The following is a 23,153-nucleotide window of genomic DNA, read 5'->3' on the forward strand; positions in this document are numbered from 1 at the left end:
GTTGATGGATAAGATGTGAACTTTAATAATTATATACGGAATGTTACTATGCTCCTTTTTTGCTGTTTTGTTTTTGCTGACATCTGGAGTTATGTTAATTTCAAGTATTATCAGACTTCTAGTTAAAGATATTATGTAGTTACAAGTTGTGACAGAATGAACCAAGGTAACAATCTATGAATTTCCCTGCAAGGAAGCCCCAAAGTTCTGGTCAGGCTGAGATGGGAACTCGCTCTGCGATTGTGGGCATGAGCCTGAATGTCTCAGTACATTTGTGTCACAACATACCATGCTATAAGCTCTTGTAAACTTCTAGCAGAAACTACATCTGGGGAAAGTCCAGTTTTATTTGTTTTGAATTCCTGAGCATTTGCTGGAGTAGTGTGTTTGGATTAAATAGACCAGTTTGTCTTGTAGGGAATTAAATGCAAACCTTTAGATGTGGCACAGCCACATTGGTGCAAGCTAGATCAATGCTTGTTCTCTAAAGAGTGCAGCTTTTAAGTTTGCCAACAAAATCCAGTGCTCTGCTTGAATAGAAAATTAGAGGTCTTATAATGCTTATAATTTTTTTTGACCATTTTTTTCTCCTCTCCTTCTGAAAGCACTGACTTTGTGGTTCTATGGGAACCAGCAGCCCTTTGGTACTGTTCTCAAGTGGCCACTCTTCATGTGTGCACCTAGAGTGAGTGTCAGCAAGCTTTTGACCATAGAAGCATAACTGCCAAGCCTGGTTCTGCACATGTGTACTTTATGGAAGACTTCACTGGATAAGGAATCCTGATGTTTTTTTCCTTCCCTTCCTTGGTTGATGCTGATTGCAGTGATGATCCTCCTACTGTCCAAGCTGAGGTCAGTTAACTTGACACAGCCTAGGGAAAATCAGTGTATGCTGTTCCATGTGGTCCAGTTTAGTCATACACTGGGTTCACTATTACCCACTGGACCATTAGCAGCGCTCACCATGTTTTTAGTATGTCTAATTATTTATTGAAGTAAGTTACCTGTTTATAGGTTCCATATAAACTGAAGGAAATGGATGCAGAATTTGACAGCTACAATCAAATTCCTGAGTCTCCTATTGGAAGAGAGGAAGAGCCTCATCTATACATGGTGCCAAAGAAATATCGAAAGGTCTGACTCAAAGAAATTATACTAACAGTCGCTTGGTAGTACAGTTTGTCCTGATGAGTGCAAGACAAAAAGCTTCAGTAACATGTCTCTCTTTTCAGCAATATTCAAGAGATCATACTGCAGACTATATAGTTTGCCACTCACCATTTGGATGCCTCTTGTACTATATTGAAATTTAGGGCTGTATTAATACAGACATTATCTTAAAGAAAATTAAGGAGATGTGATAACATATTTCTAAAAGTTTAACTAACTTTCATAGAGGAATGACCCTACTGGGATAAGCTCATATCTTAAAGTATGGTGGTGTGTTAAGGAATGAAACTAAAGGTACAGATATTTCTGTCCAGCCTGTACCTTAACAACCCTATTGTAGTTTGACCTGGGCTTCTTTCATCTGCTGCGCAGTTTGGTGCTTGGCAAATCTCTGGCCACTTTCCCCACCCCCCTCTTTTAAGTTAATTGTCGTGATCTCTTCCCCAAGTCTCAATCATTGTGTTTATAGCCTCTCTGTCCTGGAACAAGAAGATTGTACAGTCATGGGATAGTCTTGAATGGAAGCTCAAAGTAGAGGGCATGGGATTTTGTCCTGAATTTTGAGTTTTGTTTTGGAGCAAGTGCAACTGGAAGTGTTGGGCATATCGCTGAGTTAAATTAGCACTTTGGTGCTTCCATAAACCTTGAGTTTTGTGTCAGGCCTTTCACCTTCTTAGGCAGCAGCCCCTCACCCCTCATGTTACAGTGGTGTCCAGATTGATCTATATTCTCCCCACTTTGGGGAATTAATAATGGGCTTACACCTTTAAGACTAAGAAGGAGTAATTGCTTGTGTGTTTTTTGTTTTGTGTAGCAGTTTGATCATGAATTCTTTGGAATATTTGACATCTGCCTGAATTATTAAGTTTATTTGTATATGTATTTGTTTAGGTTACTATTAAGTACTCAAAACTTGGTTTGGAAGACTTTGATTTCAAACACTACAACAAGACGCTGTTTGCAGGCTTGGAGCCGCACATTCCCAATGCTTACTGCAACTGCATGATTCAGGTCAGGGACACTCTTCCAATCTCTCATTGCCTTATAATTGTCAGCACTTTTATATAAAAAATAGAAATAACACCCTTCTGGTTGTAAATTCATCAAAAACCACACAATTAGCAAATATAATGTAAACAAAACAATAGAGGTCGTGATTGTAGCCAGTAAGGAACTGAGCTTTCACCTCACCATTCTGTGGTACCATATGTTGGTACTGTTTTGTAATTCAATAAATATAATTTAAGAATGCTATGTAATTTGTGACCATGCAAGTGCTAATTCATCCTGTTTAATGTGCAGAGTGGAGGATATTTGAATTCAAACTGCAATTATTTCTTACTCTAGTGTTTTTGAAGTTAATTTAATTTACATGCTTTTGGACAGAAAAGTGCTTTATTTTCTTCACTGGTGTTAATGAATGTTACAACTGGTGCAGTTGTACTTTCACCTTGCTGTGCATATATTAGTTATCCTGGAGCTAAGACCTCACTTTATATTTTTATTAAATTTATATATAGGGTGTGTGCGTGCGTGCATGTGTGTGTAGACAGCATGGCTAATTTATAAAATCTTACAAATACTGGACAATGGCTGTAAAAGCCATGGCTGGCCATGATTCAAACAAAAGAAACATTCTGGGCTGACACCTCATTATCTCTTGAAGATGTGCTAATGACCCCTGTGACTGCAGAGATCAAAACCAAGGAAATTGTACAAAGGCCAATTATATTTGTAAGGCCAGGCCCTGCCAATGGAGATGACCAGTCTGTGAGGAGAAAGGACTCCTGAAACCTTGTTGAAATTATTAATGATTGAAACATTACCAATCTCAAGAATCCAGACTAAGGAATATATATCCCTCGTCCAAGCTGCAGTGGAGAGGTGGGAGTCACCTGACAAACCCCCCCCCCCCCCCCCACCCCCCCACCCCCAAAAGCTTCTGGAACCTATAATAATGCCTTGTGGAACTGCACAGCTGAGGCTGCCATCTTCCATCAACCAAACGGCAGCAGAACCAGAACCTGGCCCCCATCTGCACTATTTCTACTGGAACTTCTGTACCATTGCCTTCAAGATAAATTCACCTCTGTGTGCCCATCCCATCGTGGAAGTGATCTCTACTGAAAAAAGAGAATTATCCAGCATCACTTTTCAGCCTGTAGACTTGGTGAAAGAATTTTGACTCTGGACTCGCATAATTCTTACCTTCTTATCTCCTTTGTGTTCTTTGCCCTGCACCTCTTTCTTCCTTATTCCCCTTTTGTTGTTGTATGAGTGAAAAGAGGAGGCTACGTTGCGCCCCTCCTCTTGTGTTTTTCTTATTTTCATTCGTGGGATGTGGATGTTGCTGGCTAGGCCAGCTTTTATTGCCCATCCCCAATTGCCCTTGACCAGAGGGCATTTTTAAGAGTCAACCACATTGCTGTGGGTCTGGAGTCACCTGTAGGCCAAACTAGGTGAGGACAGCAGATTTCCTTCCCTAAAGGACATTAGATGGGCTTTTATGGCAATAAACAATGGTCTCATGGTCATCATTAGACTTTAATTCCAGATATTTATTTGTCCCCAGAACATTACCCTGGGTCTCTGGATTACTAGTCTAGTGACAATACCACTATGCCACTGCCTCCCAAGGGTTGGGGCTGATGCATATTGTTTGGGCAGGGTAGAGGGAGCTTTTCTCTATATCCTGTTCAGGCATACTTGATTGAGTACCTGATATGAAAGTTTCAATCTATTGATGTATGTGTTTTTTTTTCTCTCTCTCACTGTCGCCTTCTTCTGTTATAGGTGCTGTATCTGCTGGAGCCCATCCGCTGCCATGTTCAAAATCATCTTTGTCAGAAGGAGTTTTGCTTGGGTTGTGAGCTTGGATTTCTGTTTCACATGCTTGATCTTTCAAGAGGCGACCCGTGCCAGGTAAATAATTTCTGAGAGAGTCCAGCTCCTGTAAGTCAACTTGGCTTGTGTCCAACATTCCCTATAATTTTTTTCTGGAGTGCACAGGCAATTTGTATAAGTGGGAAGCCCCTTTAATTTTTTTTTACCTAGCCACGCAGGCAGAGTAATTTAAACGAGGCTGAGACTTTGAAGTTGCTACGCAGTTAGAGGGAACATTTCTTGTGTCTGCTTGGGCTAGATCTTTGAGCATGCCACCTATGGCATAGGTTGTTCTGACTGGACCTTGTTAACCAAAGCTGCTGTCCACCTTTTATATATTTTGAACAAACAGCAAAAAATTACAAATGCTGGAAATGGAAACAGAAAAATACCGGAAACACTTTGAAGTTGTCATTGTCTATGGAAACAACAGACAAGTACATTTTCACATTTTTTGTCTGTTCTCAGATTTATGATTAAAATGTTTGTCGAAAGTTTAATGATTAAATTCATCCAAGAATGTTTTGGTTAGCCATAGTTTAACATTGTACTGGGAAGTATAGTTCTGAAATACATGATTTAATTATCATAGGAGAATGGATTTTAAAGAAGTTTTGTTCATTGCATCTAGTAACAGAAACCCACAAACAAGTTGTGAAAGTAATTCTGGAAGTCTAGACTTAGGCTGTGATATTTTTGTTATGATTTAATGGTGTTTTTTTTCACACACTGGATGTTGGTAGATTTAGTAAACATATTAATGACATTAAAAGTGAAATATCTGCAGTTCAATTTTACAATTAAAACAAAAAAGTACAAAGCGGATTAATCAATAACTGAAGGATAAAGGTAACTTAATGTTCTGCATTTTGATGAAGGGTTCCACCCAAAAAATGGTAACCTTTCAGATGCTAAATGGTAGGCTTTATATTTTCAGGTTTTAAAACAGATTTCCACTATTTCTGTATTATCTTTGCAATTACATTTCATTTTAGGACTATTTGAGCCTCTTATTTTCTTACCCTCTTGCCTCTCCAAGCCTCACACCTCCTGCAGGTCAGAGGATGGCTCAACTACTTGTAAGCCACTATTATCAAGCTTGTTCTGAACATGACTTTCTCTGGTTTTCCTTCTGTCCCTGTGGTGAAATGCCAAATCTCTTAACTCAGCACAGCATCTTTACTGAGATTGGGAGCAGCAGAGTAGTTCATCAATCTTGTATCCTGCTACTTTGCTAAAATATGGTCATTCTGCAGTGCACAGTGCTTTTATCATTTAAAGTTTTTACTGCGAGCTGTGTTCCAAACCAAACTTAAAGCATTCTAGGGTAAATGGAATCTTGTGCATGTTACTGTATTTTTTTCTTATTGGCAAAACATCTGCAAATCTGTAAACAATTGTGACTTGTGTATGACTAAACTTTGAGTTAAGCTTTCTTCCCATACTGTATGATCTGTAGTATTTGTCCCTATTATATTTCACATTACAATTGCAGTAATTGTTCATTCTAATAATCACTTTTCTAACAATGACAGTACCACTTCAGTGCAACTGGACTTGCTATTAATCTCAACAGCACCATCTACCGTTTTGTAGTGGAGTTATTGTACACTGGCATGCAGCAGTTTTCCCTAAATCTACTGATTTTGTGTGCTGTTTATTTTCTGGAGTCATTGGCTCCAAGGTAACACACCCAGCAATGGAAGATCAAAACCTTAGTAGACCTACCTTGACAGTGTTGATAATCTGATACCGGACTCTGAAGGGCCTGCAGTACACTGGGTACTGCCCATGATTAGGCAGCCAAACTGGCGTATTAATAGATGGGAGTATTTAGGGCTGGGATTCTTCTCCTTGCTTCCGATAACACCGAACCCCGGCGCTCAAATGTAGTAGTAGATTTCTCATTGTTTGAGTATGTCCAAGCTGTAAGTGATTTCATCATCTTCAGTGAGTCCTCTCATGACCGGAGAGTCCGATGTGTGATTTGCATGGACGTCCACAGAACTGGTAGTTCATGTTGTCATTGTTGGTGCTTGGGGAACTTTGGCAGCTGTGCCTTCTCTGGGCATGTCAAATGTTGCAAGTTTGGTGTAGATGGTCCTTGAAACATGCTGAAACAAGGGCAGGTCAGCTGCAGTCTTTTCCCAAAAGCAGTGGCCTGCAATGCAGAAGTTTATAATACTCTACAAACGATACAAGGACACCCTCAAAAAAGAGCCCTACAAGAAAGAGCCCTAATGTAGCCCTGGCTAGAAACGTGTACTCTGGTGATGAGCAGTGCAGTCTTATATGGTAACTCCCAATAGTAACCCTGCGCAGACTTGGCACTCCCTGAACTTTGACTGTTGCCAGTCTGTGGATTACGTAAATGGAATATGTCACTGTATAGAGAGTGTGTGCACTCTCTATTGGGGAAAAAGAAACTCTAGTTGTGTGGGTTTCTCAGCAGTTTGGTTTGGAGCCACTTTGCTGTGGGGATGGATTTTCATACATGCTTGATAAATGGCTGACCAAACACCAGAAAACATTTTGCAATAGCTTTGGAAATGCCAAAATAGTAATCGATACATTTCATCAGATGAAGAAAATGTTATTTAAAAGATTAAGAAAGGAAATTATGGAAATGTTGAAAAATGCTCCTTTTTTGTGATAGGTTTGCATGTGTGTTAACTCTGCTAAAACAAAACAACATTAATATAAAACCACAAGTAAGGTACAGATCAGGAAGGCCACTTGTTCCATTCTAGCTCAACCATCAGTCCAAAAACACTTATAGTCCCTCTATCATGGCATCCAATAGGCTTTTGAATAAATCCATAAACCTATCCAGATAAAAAAAGTACTGGAAATGCACAACAGGTCTGTCTGCATCTGTAAAGAGAAGCAACAGGTACATATTTTTGGTGTAGAAATCTCAGATTAGAAGATAATTGAGTCCTTTAATAGAACTCAAAAGGAAGAGGGAAGAAAACAATTCTGCCCTTAGGCTGCCTGAGTTTATTTCCCTTTGTGTTACTGTTATGGCTTATCTTGAAGCAGAGGTGACCATATGGGCGTAAATGATAATGGCATTCTTTTCTATACTGTTGAGCCTCATGTACATCTGTAAAGTCACTTGTTTCTTTTGAGACCTAACAGGTTCTAGTTTTAAGTTATGGATGGATGCAAAATTGGGAGGAAAGCAAAATCCTATTTTTTTTTTTGTTTCCTTTACTTTGTTAGGCTAGCAATTTCCTTCGTGCTTTCCGAACTATTCCAGAGGCATCAGCTTTGGGGTTGATCTTGGCTGATTCTGATGAAGCGACTGGGAAGGTGAATCTGGGCCGACTAATACAGAGCTGGAATCGATTTATATTGACACAACTACACCAGGAGACACAGGAGCAAGAGGGCCCACAGGCCTATCGAAGTGTCATGGGGAGGTGAGACAGCAATCTTGTAATGTGGACTAAACCAGAGGTTGTATTGATTTATTAATTCTGGTACACAGGAAGTATGCAATAACATGTGCTATTAAATGAAGGATTATCACACACTTGAGGGGAATTTGCTCATCAGTATCCCCACAATTGTGACATCACAGAGCAGCTACTTCTGAACAAAAATACTCTTCAATAACCAGTTTTATCCAGCGGGCAGTTGACAGTATATGTGAAAATGATGTAGATTTGAGACTTTGTAGTGCAGGCGACACAGCGCCTCAGCACCAAAGCACGATGTCTCTGGGTTTCATTCTATTATTTTTACCCTTCACTATGCTGAGTTCTAAATCTCAACTCCATTACTGCAGAGAGGGGAACTGGCAAATGGAGAAAGAGAAGAGACTAGGTGGTTAGTGATGCCACCTGACCCTTTTACATGTTTATGGGTAAAAGTGAACATGAGCCGATTTTTACCAAATAGAATAAAATATTGTTATGACTGATGCAGTTGGTAAAGCAGAGTTATTTAAAAATCCCAGAGGGAAACTTTAAAAAAACTGTCATAACCTATCATTTTAAGTGTTATGTTTGAGATGTGCCTCTCAAGCTCAGGAATCAGACCACTAATTCTCGAGGTTTTACATTAAACTAAATGAGACATTTTATTAATTTACACAGGTTAAAATATATGAACATATGGCTACAAATTACTACTATCATAACTTTTAATAAATTCCCAAATTAATCTCCATTAAGGCAACAGCAGCCCATATACTTAACCAAACACCAGGCAAAGCAATTTCACCGTATGAATTCAAAATGAGATTCTTTTCACTGTGGCTTGCAGTTGCCTTTTGATCTTACATTGCTTCTGCCTGCACACCCGAAAACTACTGAAGTTATACCTACCACCACTGATTGAATTCAAATTCTCGTTGTCTCACCAGCCTCTTTGAACTTTATCTTTTAACAATGAAACCCCATTCATTGTACCAATTTTATTAGTAATATAAACATATTACTTAGTAGCTGTTAGAAAGGCATCAGGTTTTCACCCCACTTCTTGAATGCTTTATTCAAAAAATGCAAATGCATGCTATCTCTCTTACATATCAAAACTAGTACATATCAAAGCACCCAGACTAGCTGGCTTTAATCCAGTTAAGACACCCCCCCCCCACCCAGAGTAATCCTCTATTTTAAAAGAAAAATGTCTTCCAAAATATACCTTAATAACTTCATGACAATATACTATTTAAATGTAATACTCTCTCAAACTCTACCATTTTTAAATTTTAGTACATTTGGATCCTCTGGTGAATCTGTGATTGGGAAGCTATTTGGTTGTGAAGTTGAGAACTGTAGCACTTGTCGCTGCGGGAAGGAAACTGTTCGGGTTTCTTCGAGTCTGCTTTTCACTTTGCAGTATCCTGATATGAATAGTGCTGGTGAGTAATGCACAATGAATGATGGATATCACAAACTGCCTCACTTTTGCCATTGCAGTTCAGGATGTTTTTATACTGTTAACACATTGAAGTATGATGTCTGGAGTACGATGGACTCAAACTTCATATTGATAAACTCTCATTTCTTGAGGCATAACTTAACGTAAGTTGGAATACATTATTTTATAACGAAGGCGCAGTGTGTTGCATTCAGCTGCACTTCAGCAGCTGATTAGCTTTGTTTGTCCCTTTAAGGCTGTAAAGTTTGATGCTGTAACTAGGCACATCCTGAGGTAAGTTATAAAATTATTCCTATTGAGTTCATTAGGAGCTTGACAGCACAGTGGCAATTGGCCCATACAGCCTGCGCCAGGACAATTGTCTGGATGGATTAGTAACTATTTGTAAAATCTCCAGGTACTCCTTAAGGTGAAAGATATCATAGAAACATAGAAAATAGGAGCAGGATTAGGCCATTCGGCCCTTCGAGCCTGCTCCACCATTCATTATGATCATGGCTGATCATCCAACTCAATAGCCTGCTCCCACTTTCTCCCCATATCAACAGTAAATGACTGGCACTGTTCTTTGCGCTTTTTTTTTTAAGGGTGATTGGATGGATGACAAGGTGAACCCTGAAGTGTAGCTGTCTCAAAATGATTTACCTATGAAAAAAAATCTCATTTGCATGTGCTTCCTGTCAACTTTTCCCATTTATAAATTCCTGTGCCTATATTTAAAATGAAAAGTCTGTGTAATTACACTGTCTCTCCTGTGGCCACATTGTAGTGCCTCAGTTTAGTGTCTCCCACCTCCTCAGCTTGTACTGTAGAGAAAATCCGAGGTACCAACCAATTCTGCCTCTTTCCCAAATTGCCATACATTTTGCTATGTACCTATAAATAGAGAAATCAAAGTGTAATATAAAAATAACAATGTATAACTTTAAGATGGAAACTAAATTACACCTATGCTTCCTGGTCCAATTACCCCAACCTCTACCCCTACTTCAGCTGAATATTGTCTTCCCGTGTATAGCACTATAGGAGATCCACTATTAATATGGTGAGCATTTCCTATTAGTCACTTGTATCTTGTAATACTTGCCCCTTTATCTTTGTTGATTTAGCTCCTGATAAAGCAATAATAAATTAGAATCAAAGAACTACAGAGCATCTAAATCAAAAGCAAGGATAGTAGCCAGTAAACTGTTAGAGAGGCTATGAAGGATGTATGAAAATAACAAATCCTGAATGATCAGTCAGAAGAACCTACCAGTGATCATTTTAAAAGCGATCATGGTGTTAGAAAAAGAACACATTCCCTATGTTTTATAAAAATTCTAATGGCAGAAATAAGATTTTGAACAAGATAGAAACAGAAAATTATCTTTTGTAAAAATGTGGCTAAATTTACAACTGCGCAGGAGCTGATCTTGTGAAAAGGGAAACCTGGCTGCTTTGTATATATTCTGTGAACGCAAAGCTGCCTGAAAAATGACACATTGATTGACCTCAGTTCTTTACTGAATAAACTCGTAAAATGCATTTTTGACTTTAGACAAAACTATTCGACAATATGAGTTTGCTGAAGTGCTGAAGAGAAGTATTTGTCTTGAACAGAACACCCAGGCCTGGTGTGAAAACTGTGAGAAGTACCAACCTACGGTTAGTATATTTGGACTGGGGGAAATTTGCAGCCAGTAAAGTGGTTGTATATTTGCCAGGAGCTGTGTATAAGATGAGAATTACACCATGACCTGATGTAATGTGTGATGCATAAGGGATGATGGATCAAATTGGAGGAGAGTAACCTGATGAATAGGCTGAAGTCATGATGTAAACTTCTGAACTACTTGAGGTGGTTCATGAGAGCAGGGGAGTTGGGGTGGTAGGGGTTGGAATCCTGTACCGGGGGGATATCACTGGGGGGTGGGGTGGACCCCTGGGGTGGGGAGGGGGGGTGTCGGTCTGGCTCTTTATAATAATTACACAGAAGTTAGAAGTGGTTTTAATTCTTCTAACTTTTTATGAGTACCTATTTGTGTAACATAGCCAGAACCATTCGAAGTTTGCGATTTAAATCGCATTTCTGGATGGTTCCCAGCACAGGGCAATTGCCCAGAAGAACTTTGCACTTCTAGGTAATTGCTGTGTAAACCCTTATCTGTGAAGTCCCGAGAAGGATACACCAGCGCATTTTTGGAGGTACGCCCCCTAAATCTGACGCTGGGGTGCTCGGAAGTTATGGCCCATTGTGTTAGAGCTCTTGACAACTATAACCTGTACTTTTGATTGGTAGGTTTACTATGCAAGGTTAAACTTTCAATGACATAGTGAACATTTTCTTAGTGCTTGTAAGATGCACTCACTGATGTCATGTCACAGGAATCTTGGGACAGCTCAGTCATCATCAAACTTATAGATGTTTGATTTTTAATTCTGTATTTAAAAAGAAACTAAAAGCAGCACTCCAGTCTCAAGGGTCATATGACACCTATCTCAGCTGACACTCCAAGGTCAGTCCTGAGGGAGTGTTCTATTGTCAGAGATGCCATCCTTTGGATAAGATGTTGAATTGAGGCCCCATTTGCCTGTTCCACTGCTTGTGGTGGATCTGGTGCAAATGTGTAAATTGGGTTGTATTAGCCAAGAAGGATAGGAAATGTTGACTTCCCATTTATATAGCTAATGGAAAGATTTTAATGCATTTCAATTGGAATCTTACTGCAGAAACGAGTACAAAGCTGTGCACTTTCAGCATTATTACAATTTTAAAGATAATTTACTCTCGAAAGTCCAAATTGCTTGATTGATTACTTTAGTTTACAATTTTGTCAAGAGATCTAGGACTAACTTTTACATTTGAATGTAGCGGGAACATTATGGCCTATCTGCAGAAAATGATAATCGGTTCCAAGAATTTCTTAAAAAAAAAACAAGGCTGCCTCATTCACTAGCAACGCTGTGAAGTAACAGGTTGTAACCGCAGATTACATGCGTAGGATGTTTCTGGCCTTTGAACTAAATGGGAACTGGTGATTTTCATGTCACTATTGTGCTGTCTTGTGGCACTGTATCAAAAAATGTCTTGTACATTGTCACAAATCAACCATTAAATTTCCAGAAATAAAAACAGAAAATGCTGGAGATATTCAGCAGGTCCGGCAGCATCTGTGGAAAGAAGAAGAGAGTTAATGTCTCAGCCTGATTACCTTTCATCAGAACTTCCAGTGTTGATTGGATATTGTATTTTGTTCCAGGTTCAAACCAGGAATATTCGATGCTTACCTGATGTTCTTGTTATTAACTGTGAAGTTAACAGCAGAAAGGAAGCTGAATTCTGGAAATGCCAAGCTGAGGTCTGTAAAGAAGAATTAATTGTCATTATTTCAAAATTATATACTTTATACATCTGCTAAAATTATTTTAAGTGTTTATATCCCAGTCTGGAAAATAGGAAGTAGTGTTCTCTCTCTTAAGGAGATTCTCAAAATAACAAATAAAACAAAAATGGAAAAAAGTAAAAGAAAATGTCCTGCATTTATATAGCACCTTTCACGTTCTCAGGGTGTCCCGAAGTGCTTTACAACCATTAAAGTACTTTTTGAAGTGTAGCCCCTGTTGTAATATTGTGCTTAACTTGTGCAGACTTTGGTGATCAGGAAAGGAGATGACTCCAACATTTCTCTGGTTGAAGAGAAAGTCAAATTTGGAGCACCTGATGCTTGACAGCAGGTTGCCTGATGGAATGAAATGTGCTGCTGTGGTAAGTTGCTGAATAAAGGCCAGGCACACTCCCACAAGAAAAGGGAGGAAAGCAGAATGAATCATTCCTAGGCCACTTCGTTGCATCCCCTAGTGGCCAGATTCAAAGCAGTATGCTGGATGCTGAAAAGCTGGCTGGCTGTATTAGGGGAAGACTAAGGGTTGAGCAAGATAAAGTTACCTTTTTGACATTTCCTTCCAAAAGGACAGTAAATTAACAAAACTAATCAATGCCATGTGCACTAGCTGAAGAGTGAGGGGATTTCTTTTAATACTTATGCTGATGACTAGCCCAAGATGATGATTTATCTGCCGCCTTAATTACTGAAATTTTACTTTGCCCATAACTCTTTCCCCACACCACCACACCCGCCCCCCCCCCAAATGTTATTGACATCATCTGTTACGTTTGTATCTTCAGATCTAACTTCTATCAGTGAGTTTTGCTCCTTCAGTATACCTTGTATTGGACAGTATGTTGCGGCTATGCTGAATCCAAGACTGATAGTTCTGTGAGAGAAATGCCAGGTTCATTTCAGTAGTGGTCATTCATATATATAAAATATCTGGTCCTGTCATATGGCCATACTGGTAATGCTGTATCAGATCAAATTATTGTGCCAATCAGGTGGTACTTTAAAGACCAAATACCGGACTTATCTTCTGGTTAAGTTAAATAGGAACAGGTGTAGGCAATACAGCCCCTTGATCCATTCAGTTAGATCATCGTTGATCTATACCTTTATATAGGTATATATCTATCACCGAATTGTTAGAATAATAGAATTGTTATGGTGCAGAAGGAGGCCATTTGGCCCATCATGTCTGCACCGGCTCTCTGAATGAGCAACGCACCTAGTGGCATTCCCCTGTCTTCTCCCCATAACTCTGCATATCCTTATAAGATACAGTCTAATTCCCTTTTGAATGCTTCAATTGAACCAGCCTCTACCACACTCTCAGGCAGTGATTTCCAAGCCCTAACCACTTGCTGCGTATATAAGTTTCTCTTCATATCACTTTTGCTTCTTTTACTAATTACCTTAAATCTGTGCCTTCTCATTCTCGATCCTTTCAGGAGTGGAAATTTCTCCCCATCTACTCTGTCCAGACCCCTCATGATTTTGAATACTTGAAGTTCCTCATGCCTGGAACCATTCTTGTGAATCTTTTCTGCACCCTCTCTAATGCTTTCACATTCTTCCTCAAGTACGGCACCCAGAACTGGCCGAACTAGTGACTTATACAAATTTAACATAACCTCCTTGCTCTTGTACTCTATCCCCCTATTAATAAAGCCCAGGATACTGTATGCTTTATGAACTGCTCTCTCAACGTGTCCTCCACCTTCAGTGATTTACGCACATATACACCCAGGTCCCTCTGCTCCTTGTATCCCCCTTTAGAGTTGTACCCTTTGTTTTATATTGTCTCTCCATGTTCTTCCTACCAAAATGAATCACTTTACATTTCTCTGCATTGAACTTCATCTGCCAACTGTCCGAACCTTCCACTAACTTGTCTATGTCCCATTGAAGTTCTGCACTATCCTCCTTACAAAACTTGGAAGTATTGTGAACTGTATCATCTGCAGAGAAGATGTTGTGGTTGTTGGAGGTCAATCATCTCAGTTCCAGGACATCACTGCAGGAGTTCCTCAGCGTAGAGTCCTAGGCCTAACCATCTTCAGCTGCTTCATCAATGACCTATCTTCCATCATAAGGTCAGGAGTGGGGATGTTCGCTGGTGATTGAACAATGTTCAGCACCATTTGCGATGACTCAGATACTGAAGCAGTCCGTGTTCAAATGCAGCTAGACTGAACAATATCCAGGTTTGGGCTGACGAGTGGCAAGTAATGTTTGTGCCACACAAATGCCAGGCAATGACCAACTCTAACAAGCTAGAATCTAACCATTGCTCCTTGATATTCAATGACATTACCATCACTGAAACCCCCACTATCAACATCTTGGGGGTTACCCATTGACTAGAAACTGAACTGGACTAGCCATATAAATACCGTGGCTACAAGAGCTGGTCAGAGGCTAGGAATCCTGCGGTGAGTAACTCACCACCTGACTCCCCAAAGCCTGTCCACCATCTACAAGGCACAAGTCAGGAGTGTGATGGAATTCTCTTCACTTGCCTGTATGAATGCAACTCCAACAACACTCAAGCAGCTCGACACCCTCCAGGTCAAAGCAGCCTGGATGATTGGCACCCCTTCCACAAACATTCACTGCCTCCACCACTGATGCACAGTGGCAGCAGTGTGTACCATCTATAAGATGCACTGCAGAAACTCACCGAGGCTTCTTAGGCAGCACCTTCCAAACTCACAACCACTACCGCCTAGACCGCTAGAATCTAGAAGGACAAGGGCAGCAGACACATGGGAACACCACCTCCTGGAAGTTCCCCTCCAAGCCACTCACCATCCTGACTTGAAAACATTGTTCCTTCACTGTCGCTGGGTTAAAATCCTGTAACTCCCTCCCAAACAGCACTGTGGATACATCTACACCACATGGACTGCAGCACTTCAAGAAGGCAGCTAACCACAACTTTCTCGAAGGCAATTAAGGATGGGCAATAAATGCTGGCCTAGCCAGCGATGCCCATATTCCCCAAATGAAAAAAACTATGAAGAAATCCAACTGGGAATTTGAAAGAAATTTCTTTACCCAAATGGTGGTAAGAATGTGGAATTTCCTATCACAGGGAGTGGTTGAAGTGAATAGTATAGATGCATTTTAGGGGAAAGTAAACAAGCATATGAGGGAGAAAGGAATAGATAATTATGATGGTAGATTTAGGTGAGATAAAATGGCAGGAGGCTCGAGCGGAGCTTAAATACTGGCATGGACTGATTAGGCTGAATGGCCTGTTTCTGTGCTGTATATCCACTGTGATACTATGCCATTTCAAATTTCAACTGTCCGAGCAGCCAGTCTTTGGGGAAAGAATTGCAGACTTTCACTACCCTTTGCCTGAATAAACGCTTCTTGATTTCATGGCAAAACAGCCTGGCTCTATTTTAGGATTATGTCACCATTTTCTAGATTTCTCCCACTAGAAGAAATAGTTTCTCTGGGACATTTATCCCATCAGATCTCTTCATTTTAAATGCCTTGATTAGATCTTCGCTCAACGTTCTAAACTCAAGGTAATATAAGCCCAGTTCAAGCAACCCACCCTCATTATTTAATCCTTTAAGCACTAGCGTCATGCAGTTGACTCGGCTCTGTACCCTTTCCAAGTCCAATATACCTTTACTGAGATTCATTGCTACAAAGTGTGCACCTGCATTCTACAGAGCAGGAATGTTCTAGATTTAACCTGGTATGTGCTAAGTTAGCTTATCTTAGCCAGGGCAGCTGTAGGGCCACCACAATTTGTTTCTGCTACATATCCTAGCTCAGGGGTACCATCAACCAAGGCTCCCACTCTGAATACTATGCAATGATCCCTGCTAGAAATATGTGAATGGCTGTCAAGTGAGGAGTGCCCTTCGTAGCAAGTGGTTGTAGGTGGCTGTTGGATGAGAACAGGACAGGATTTGGCTGTGATGCCTTCTATGCAAGCTAAATAGCATGCCAACTCACTGTAATGGGCCACATGAATAATGATTACTTAAATGAGATAGCGTACCAGGTACTCTGCATAAGTCAGAATTTTCAGGACAGGAGAAAATTGAGGCTGGGGACAGTTTAAATACAAATTTCTGCTGGTGGCTTAAAGTGTTTGTGAGTATTGATATACTGTAGTGATGTACTTTACTTTGTGACAGTATGAATTGCACAACAAGATGAGGAAGGAAGATTTGGAAGCAATGAAAATGAAAGAAAATAACCCAACGGAATGGTAGGTTTGCTTCTTTTGGCCCTTTTCTATGTCGATAATGTAGCTCGGTTCAAATGCTTCTATTCAGCAACCTTGGGAAATTTGCACCTGTGCACAATTTTTTTCAATTTCATTCACAGGATTTAGGGCATCGCTGGCAAGGCCAGTATTTACTGCCCATCCCTAAGTGTTCTTGAGAAGGTGGTTGTGAGCCACTGTCTTGAGTATAACTGAGCAGTTCACTAGGCCATTTCAGAGGGCAGTTCAAATCAACCATGTTGCTGTGGGTCTGGAATCAATATAGGCCAGACTGGATAAGCACAGCAGCCTCCTTCCGTAAAGAACGTAAGTGAACTAGATGGTTTTTTACAACAATCCTGTGGTTTAATGGTCACCATTATGGCGCTAGTTTTTTTTATCCCAGATTTATTTAATTAACTAAATTTAAATTCCCCAGCTACCGTGGTGGGATTTGAACTCCTGTCTTTGGAACGTTTGTTTCAGGATCCCCACTGTCAGGTTCAAATGGAGGTCAGAAGCCTGCACTGTGTCAGAGATAGTCACTCACCTGTGATTTTCCCTGAATTAGCCAGTTAGTGGTCAGAGGGAGGGATTGCCATCTAGTTAGGCACAGTGGCAGGCTCTTGGAGCTGGAAGACCAATAAGAGGCCTAAACAAAAACAAAAAACTGCGGATGCTGGAAATCCAAAACAAAAACAGAATTACCTGGAAAAACTCAGCAGGTCTGGCAGCATCGGCGGAGAAGAAAAGAGTTGACGTTTCGAGTCCTCATGACCCTTCGACAGAAGGGTCATGAGGACTCGAAACGTCAACTCTTTTCTTCTCCGCCGATCCTGCCAGACCTGCTGAGTTTTTCCAGGTAATTCTGTTTTTGTTTTGTGTTCAATAAGAGGCCTTCCTGCTTGGAAGCAGCAGCAGAATGCCCTTACAGATAAGTGACAAGATGGAGATACCCTCTCTCCAAATTGTTGAAATCTGAAATATAAAAAGGCCTTTGCAGCTGGGCCACCAGCATGGGGAGGAGAAACCACTGTTGTAGCTGAACCCTGGCTGGAGCATTGGTTCCCTGGTCTGCTGCTGCACTGCCCTGTTCCCTATCATCTGTGAGAAACTGGAGGCCAACTGGAAAATCCTCTGGGGGAAATGGCCTGTGGTGGAATGGAGCTGGGAAACTGGCACACCAGCTGGCAGCACAAAATTTGCACCTGTGCACCTCCATGCCTGCCTTAATTGGGGGCTAAAAGTTCAGCCTGTTGTCTCTGTCACTTGATCACAAGAAACAAGAATTCCTACCCCAAAAAAATGAATATAAACCCCCAATAATATATTTTTAAAAGTGCTTACAAATTGGGTGGAACATCAAAGATTGATATCTGAGCTTAGACCTTTGTGCCGGTGATAATTTTGATCTGTGCTCATAGTGAGCCAGAGATCTCAATAAAGACAAGAACTAGGAAAATCTACCCTCCTGTTTTGAAAGAACTTTGAGCCATTGGTGTATAATCAGTCAGTTGTCACAACCCACATTCCAAATAGTTCATCATACTGTAATACAAATAAATGATCCAGCCAATGGGAAATGATGTGCCCAAAACCCCACTTTTTCTCCTCTTTGCTATGGTGAATTAATATTCTAACCTGTTATGCCACCAACCCGCCATAATTGTTTCTTTCTTCCAAAATCTGTCTTACATAGAGTTTGTTAGACTTTACAATTGTACTTAGTTAAAAACTATACCTAATGGCTTTCAGAAGTTTTAGCATATACAGTGGATAGGAAACATTTAACAAAATAGTAGTGGCATTGCCATCAAGAATTTTAGTGAATAATGTTTGAGGATTGTGGAGCAATGTTTACATAGGATACATAGAACAGAAACGGGTCATTTGGCCCAACCGGTCCATGCTGGTGTTTATGTTCCACTTGAACCTCTTCCCATCATAACCATCTATTCCCTTCTCCCTCAAAAGCCTGTCTAGTTCCCCCTTAAATAGATCTGTACTATTTGCTTCAACCACTCCCTGTGGTAGAGTGTTCTATATTCTTACTACCCCTCCTGTAATTTGTTGTAGTTCTCCTCAGTATTGACTATCCCTCCACCAATTTAGTTCCATCCACAAATTTAGAAATAGTATTTTTGATTCCAAAGTCCAAATCATTGATGTAAATTGTGAACAGTAGTCCCAGCACTGAATTTTGTGGAAAACCACTTCCCACCTTCTGCCACTCTGTGATAACATGCTCTCAGATGACTGGTTTTAATTATCTGAAGATTTCAGCTGCAACAGCAGACTGTTGATGTGTGTTCTGGTTGTCACTTTGCTCCAGAGAGCATAGTGCCTTTTAAACAAAACCAGCCAGCAATTCTCAACAGAACTGAGAACTGCACCTTCTGAAATAAAACCAACCAGTATCTCTCACAAAGAACAGAGAGAATCTACGAAACGGTATCAGAATGAAGTTTTGAAAAACAAATTCCAGCTTTTATGGTCTCATACAAAGTTGTATCCTTATTTTAAATTTATCAAGTAAGCAGCCTTTTTCAAAAGGAAGGAAAGGTGGTTACTTCTCCAACCACTATTATATCTGAAACTGCACATAATTATGGTATAAATAAAATAGCCCATGGTTACCTTTACTTGTGTAGTATTTATATAATTTGCAAAGCTGATGAAAGACTTTATCTGTCAATACACACAATTAGTACCTTATCCCACTTGTTTCCTGGGATGATCTATCACTTCGTAAAATTTTCTTCATTTAATTTCAAAGCATTTCCCAAATATCCCAACACCTAAAGGATAAAAACTGCTGACTTTCATCCTAACTGTTGACAGATAGTAATACAATATTCCATTTGCAGGGAAGCACTTTGTAATGCAGAAGGCCTGAGCTTCTATACATCAATTGAGGAGCTGAAAAATATATGGATCCCATGTTCTATCAAGATGAAGCTCACTAAAAATAAAGAGCTGGAAGTCACAAACTGGACTGAAAATGAAGGCGTACGTAACTAAGTCTATGCTTTGATTCCTTGATGTATCTTTTCAAACCTTAAAGGATTGATTTCTGATGTCTGAATTTTTAGTGCAGATCTGAAAGGTAATCAGAAATTAAATCAGGTAGTGGTACAGTGGATTCCTTGCTTAGTTTGAAAAATATGAAGGTGAGCTGCTGTACATGTTTTAATGGCCAATTACAGAGCAGCTTGGGTTGAGAAGTGGAAGTAGATTAAGTGCACATATTTTTCTAAAGCTGAGGTGGTTAGGGTCTTTTCACAACACATACAAAATGTACAAATTTGAGAGCCATAACCTGGAGGAAAGATTGTTTAAACAGAAAACTGTCTTGACTATTAAGTTTGTAGTTGATGGCCTGGTTAATTTTCCAGTTACAGAAATGTCTGCAGCATTGTTTTTTTCTTATAAGTTATCATACAGTAGTAGGAAATTTGAGGAGTAAAACCATTGGCATTCAATTGTGGTTATGCAAGTAACTCACTTTTGCACAGTGAAGTTCATAGGCCGTATTGACTGGACAAACACTACAAGTACCTGCTACAGTTACTAGAGGGAGCTTTGCTACTTGCACAGCTTACTGCAAGCCAATGTGGTAGAAGCCTGGTATCAGTGTGAATGTAATGTGGGTCTTTGTAATATACTGGAGGATTGGAATATGTTGTTCTCAACCCCTGTTGCTTTCTCCATCATGGCTAGTAAAATCTAATACAGTTTCAGTTTAATTATAATTGGTTTAATTATAACAGAAGGAGGTGGTGGCATAGTGGTATTGTCACTGTACTGGTATTCCAGAGACCCAGGGTAATGCTCTGGGGACCAAAAACAGAAAATGCTGGAAAAACTCAGCAGGTTTGACAACATCTGTGGAGAGAGAAAAACAAAGTTAACGTTTTGAGTCCATATGACCCTTCATCAGACCCTTCTTAATGCACTGGAGGCTCGGGTTCAAATCCCACCATGACAGGTGGTGAAATTTGAACTCGATAAAAAAAAATCTGATGATGACCATGAAACCATTGTCAATTGTCGTAAAAACCCAACTGGCCCACTAATGTCCTTTAGGGAGGGAAATCTGCTGTCCTCGCCTGGTCTGGCCTACATGTGACTCCAAACCCACAGCAATGTGGTTGACTCTTAAATGCCCTCTGAACAAGGGCAGTTAGGGATGGGCAATAAATGCTGGCTTAGTCAGCGACACCCACATCCCATGAACAAATAAAAAATGTTTTCCATTAATTTTACTTGCTGCTACTTGTTGCACCCTGTTTAGAAATATTTTTCTGCATTCCTTCCCAGGGTTTCTTTAAAGGGATTGAAAGTACCTTGTGTTTAATCCCTAGACAATGTATGTTTTGCATGTACACCTTTGTTTCATATAGGAGTTAGTAACAATGCAGCTTAGAAATTAACTTATTTATAATCAGGATACTGGAAAAGAAGACTTAAATGTAACATTTCTGTAATTATGATTTTCCATCTTTTAATACTAATTTAAAATGATTAAAATCCATTTTGAAAGAATAGCCAGACTTGACAAAGATAATAGATCAATTGGAGTTGAGGCTCAACCATGCTGTTGTGCAGATCTCTGCAAAGGGGACAGAGACCAAAACCCCAGGACTGTGTCGAATAATTCACTTTGAGTGATCTGGGAGGAGGAGGGAAGGGAAGAGATTTGGGAAACATTAATTTTAAAGATAAGTGGGAAATTACACATGGTTTCCAACATTCCAACTTTATAGTTTAATGTTAACGGTGAGATTTTATGTTAACAACATAAATCTACTTTGAAGAAATTTGTTTTTTGATCTTTTGAAATAATTAACATCAGAAAGCTGCTTTTACTTTTCAGGTTGATATAAAAAAAGTCAAATGCACCTATATTCAGTTTAGTGTTTATCCAGTATATTAATATCCAGTACTTTCAAACTATAACCGATTTGTAATGTAGAAGTCATTGAGCAGCCTAAGGTGGCTTACTGTTTACTTTGGTTCTGTTCTGTAGCTGAGCCCTTCAGAAGATGAGGAGAACACTTATTTGTATGATCTAGTGGTGACAGTGGCCCACATTTTAGATCCTCGCACTGGTGGCAGTCTTGTGGCTCATATAAAGGTTGGGGAAACATATCATCAGCGGAAAGAGGTACAGTATGATTTAGGAATTTAGATCCAAACATATCTTGAAACTAACATATTTTAGTGTGTCAGTGGAATTATGAGGAGCAAAATGAGTTGAGGTGTTTTGTTGTAAAACTTAGAATTGTATCCACAAAATTTTCTATTTACTTCATTTTCTAAATAAAACTTTTATCAAGCATTCATAATGAAGGCTGGTTATCAGTATCATTGAAAATATATTTCTATAATTCATACATTAAAAAAGTGTTTGTTTGGTCTGGTTTGTACTTCAAATTATGCTGAATGGAATTGCAAGGAAACTTCTTCCAAACACTCAATCTAAACACTCATTCTTCCCCCAATCCTTACCCCACCTTAAAATTTTTGCTACCAAAAATGTAGTCAGTTTTATTTTTATGGATGAGTATCTCAATTCATGGTGGTTATTTGAAAGAGTTAGTAAGATCTCCTTCCTTTTCTGCCACAATGTTTATGCTGCCAGACGTTTTCTACACCTGTAATGAGAGTGGTCAGCTCTTATCTGTTGTAAGTGATGCTGTTACCTCAACTGTTTTATTAGAGGGGGGGAAAAAAATCAAGTTTACAAAATGTAAAGCTGTTAAGTACTGTAACTTGCATCATTCTTATGATCTTGGCAGATTATCAGTTGATCTTGTTGCAGCCAGTCTTGAAACTGCAGTCCACTGTCCTTCCAAAATGCTGGATAATTGAAGTAATGTCAAAACCCTATCATGTGAGATTTCAATAAGCAGAGATGGGGATTTGCCAAATGGCAGTTGCCAATTGTGAGATGTGAGAGAAACATTCCATTTTTAAAAGTCATAGGTTGGTATTTGGCAAGGTTTTACCACTGAACCCCTATCACCACTTTAGACAATAGATTTCTTTCTTTATTTTAAATTTCTTTTTTTGTTTTTTTGCCTTGGACTCAAGTGTGCATCAAAGCATCACTGAGAGCATCCAATTCCTTTATTCATTGACTTACCAGCTTACCCTTTCTATTGTATATTAATAATAACATTATTTGCAATAGTTGCACTGTTTTCCTTTGGATAACTGACACTCTCTTTTGGAATTAGTACAGGGGTCCCTGGAGATGGTTGATATTTGCAAAGGTTTCCCCAATGCAGTAATGTTTGAAAACTGCTGTCTTAAGCCAGCATTTAATATGTGTATCTCATGCAGTACTTCTATGTTTCAGGGTGTCACTCACAAACAATGGTATCTGTTTAATGACTTTCTCATAGAACCAGTTGACAAGGTAATAAATTATAGTGACTTTGTCTTTTTATTGATGGTATTTTGAAATCATGTTGAGGGGGAAGGAAAAAGAAGGGCGAATTCTGCTGTCCTCTATTTGTAGCAAAATTTGAAATGCATTCTTCTTGAATGTTTTGCGATTTTGCCCTAAGTATAGATCAGAAATCTTTCTT

General features: G+C 39.5%; 1 protein-coding gene across 8 annotated transcripts in view; it reads left to right on the top strand.

Moving 5' to 3' along the window:
• Positions 1-23,153, top strand: part of pan2 (poly(A) specific ribonuclease subunit PAN2) — a 67,719-nt gene that overhangs the window by 17,080 nt on the left and 27,486 nt on the right. For all 8 annotated transcript variants that reach the window (XM_041180328.1, XM_041180330.1, XM_041180329.1 and 5 more), the window contains 11 exons: positions 1,015-1,134; positions 2,062-2,181; positions 3,964-4,092; positions 7,279-7,478; positions 8,778-8,926; positions 10,487-10,593; positions 12,189-12,287; positions 16,487-16,560; positions 19,425-19,566; positions 21,587-21,724; positions 22,922-22,981. In XM_041180328.1, coding sequence (XP_041036262.1) covers positions 1,015-1,134; positions 2,062-2,181; positions 3,964-4,092; positions 7,279-7,478; positions 8,778-8,926; positions 10,487-10,593; positions 12,189-12,287; positions 16,487-16,560; positions 19,425-19,566; positions 21,587-21,724; positions 22,922-22,981 — 1,338 coding nt within the window. The remainder of the gene's footprint in view (positions 1-1,014; positions 1,135-2,061; positions 2,182-3,963; positions 4,093-7,278; positions 7,479-8,777; positions 8,927-10,486; positions 10,594-12,188; positions 12,288-16,486; positions 16,561-19,424; positions 19,567-21,586; positions 21,725-22,921; positions 22,982-23,153) is intronic.

Source organism: Carcharodon carcharias, chromosome X (assembly GCF_017639515.1).
Source record: "Carcharodon carcharias isolate sCarCar2 chromosome X, sCarCar2.pri, whole genome shotgun sequence".
Lineage (NCBI taxonomy): Eukaryota > Metazoa > Chordata > Chondrichthyes > Lamniformes > Lamnidae > Carcharodon > Carcharodon carcharias.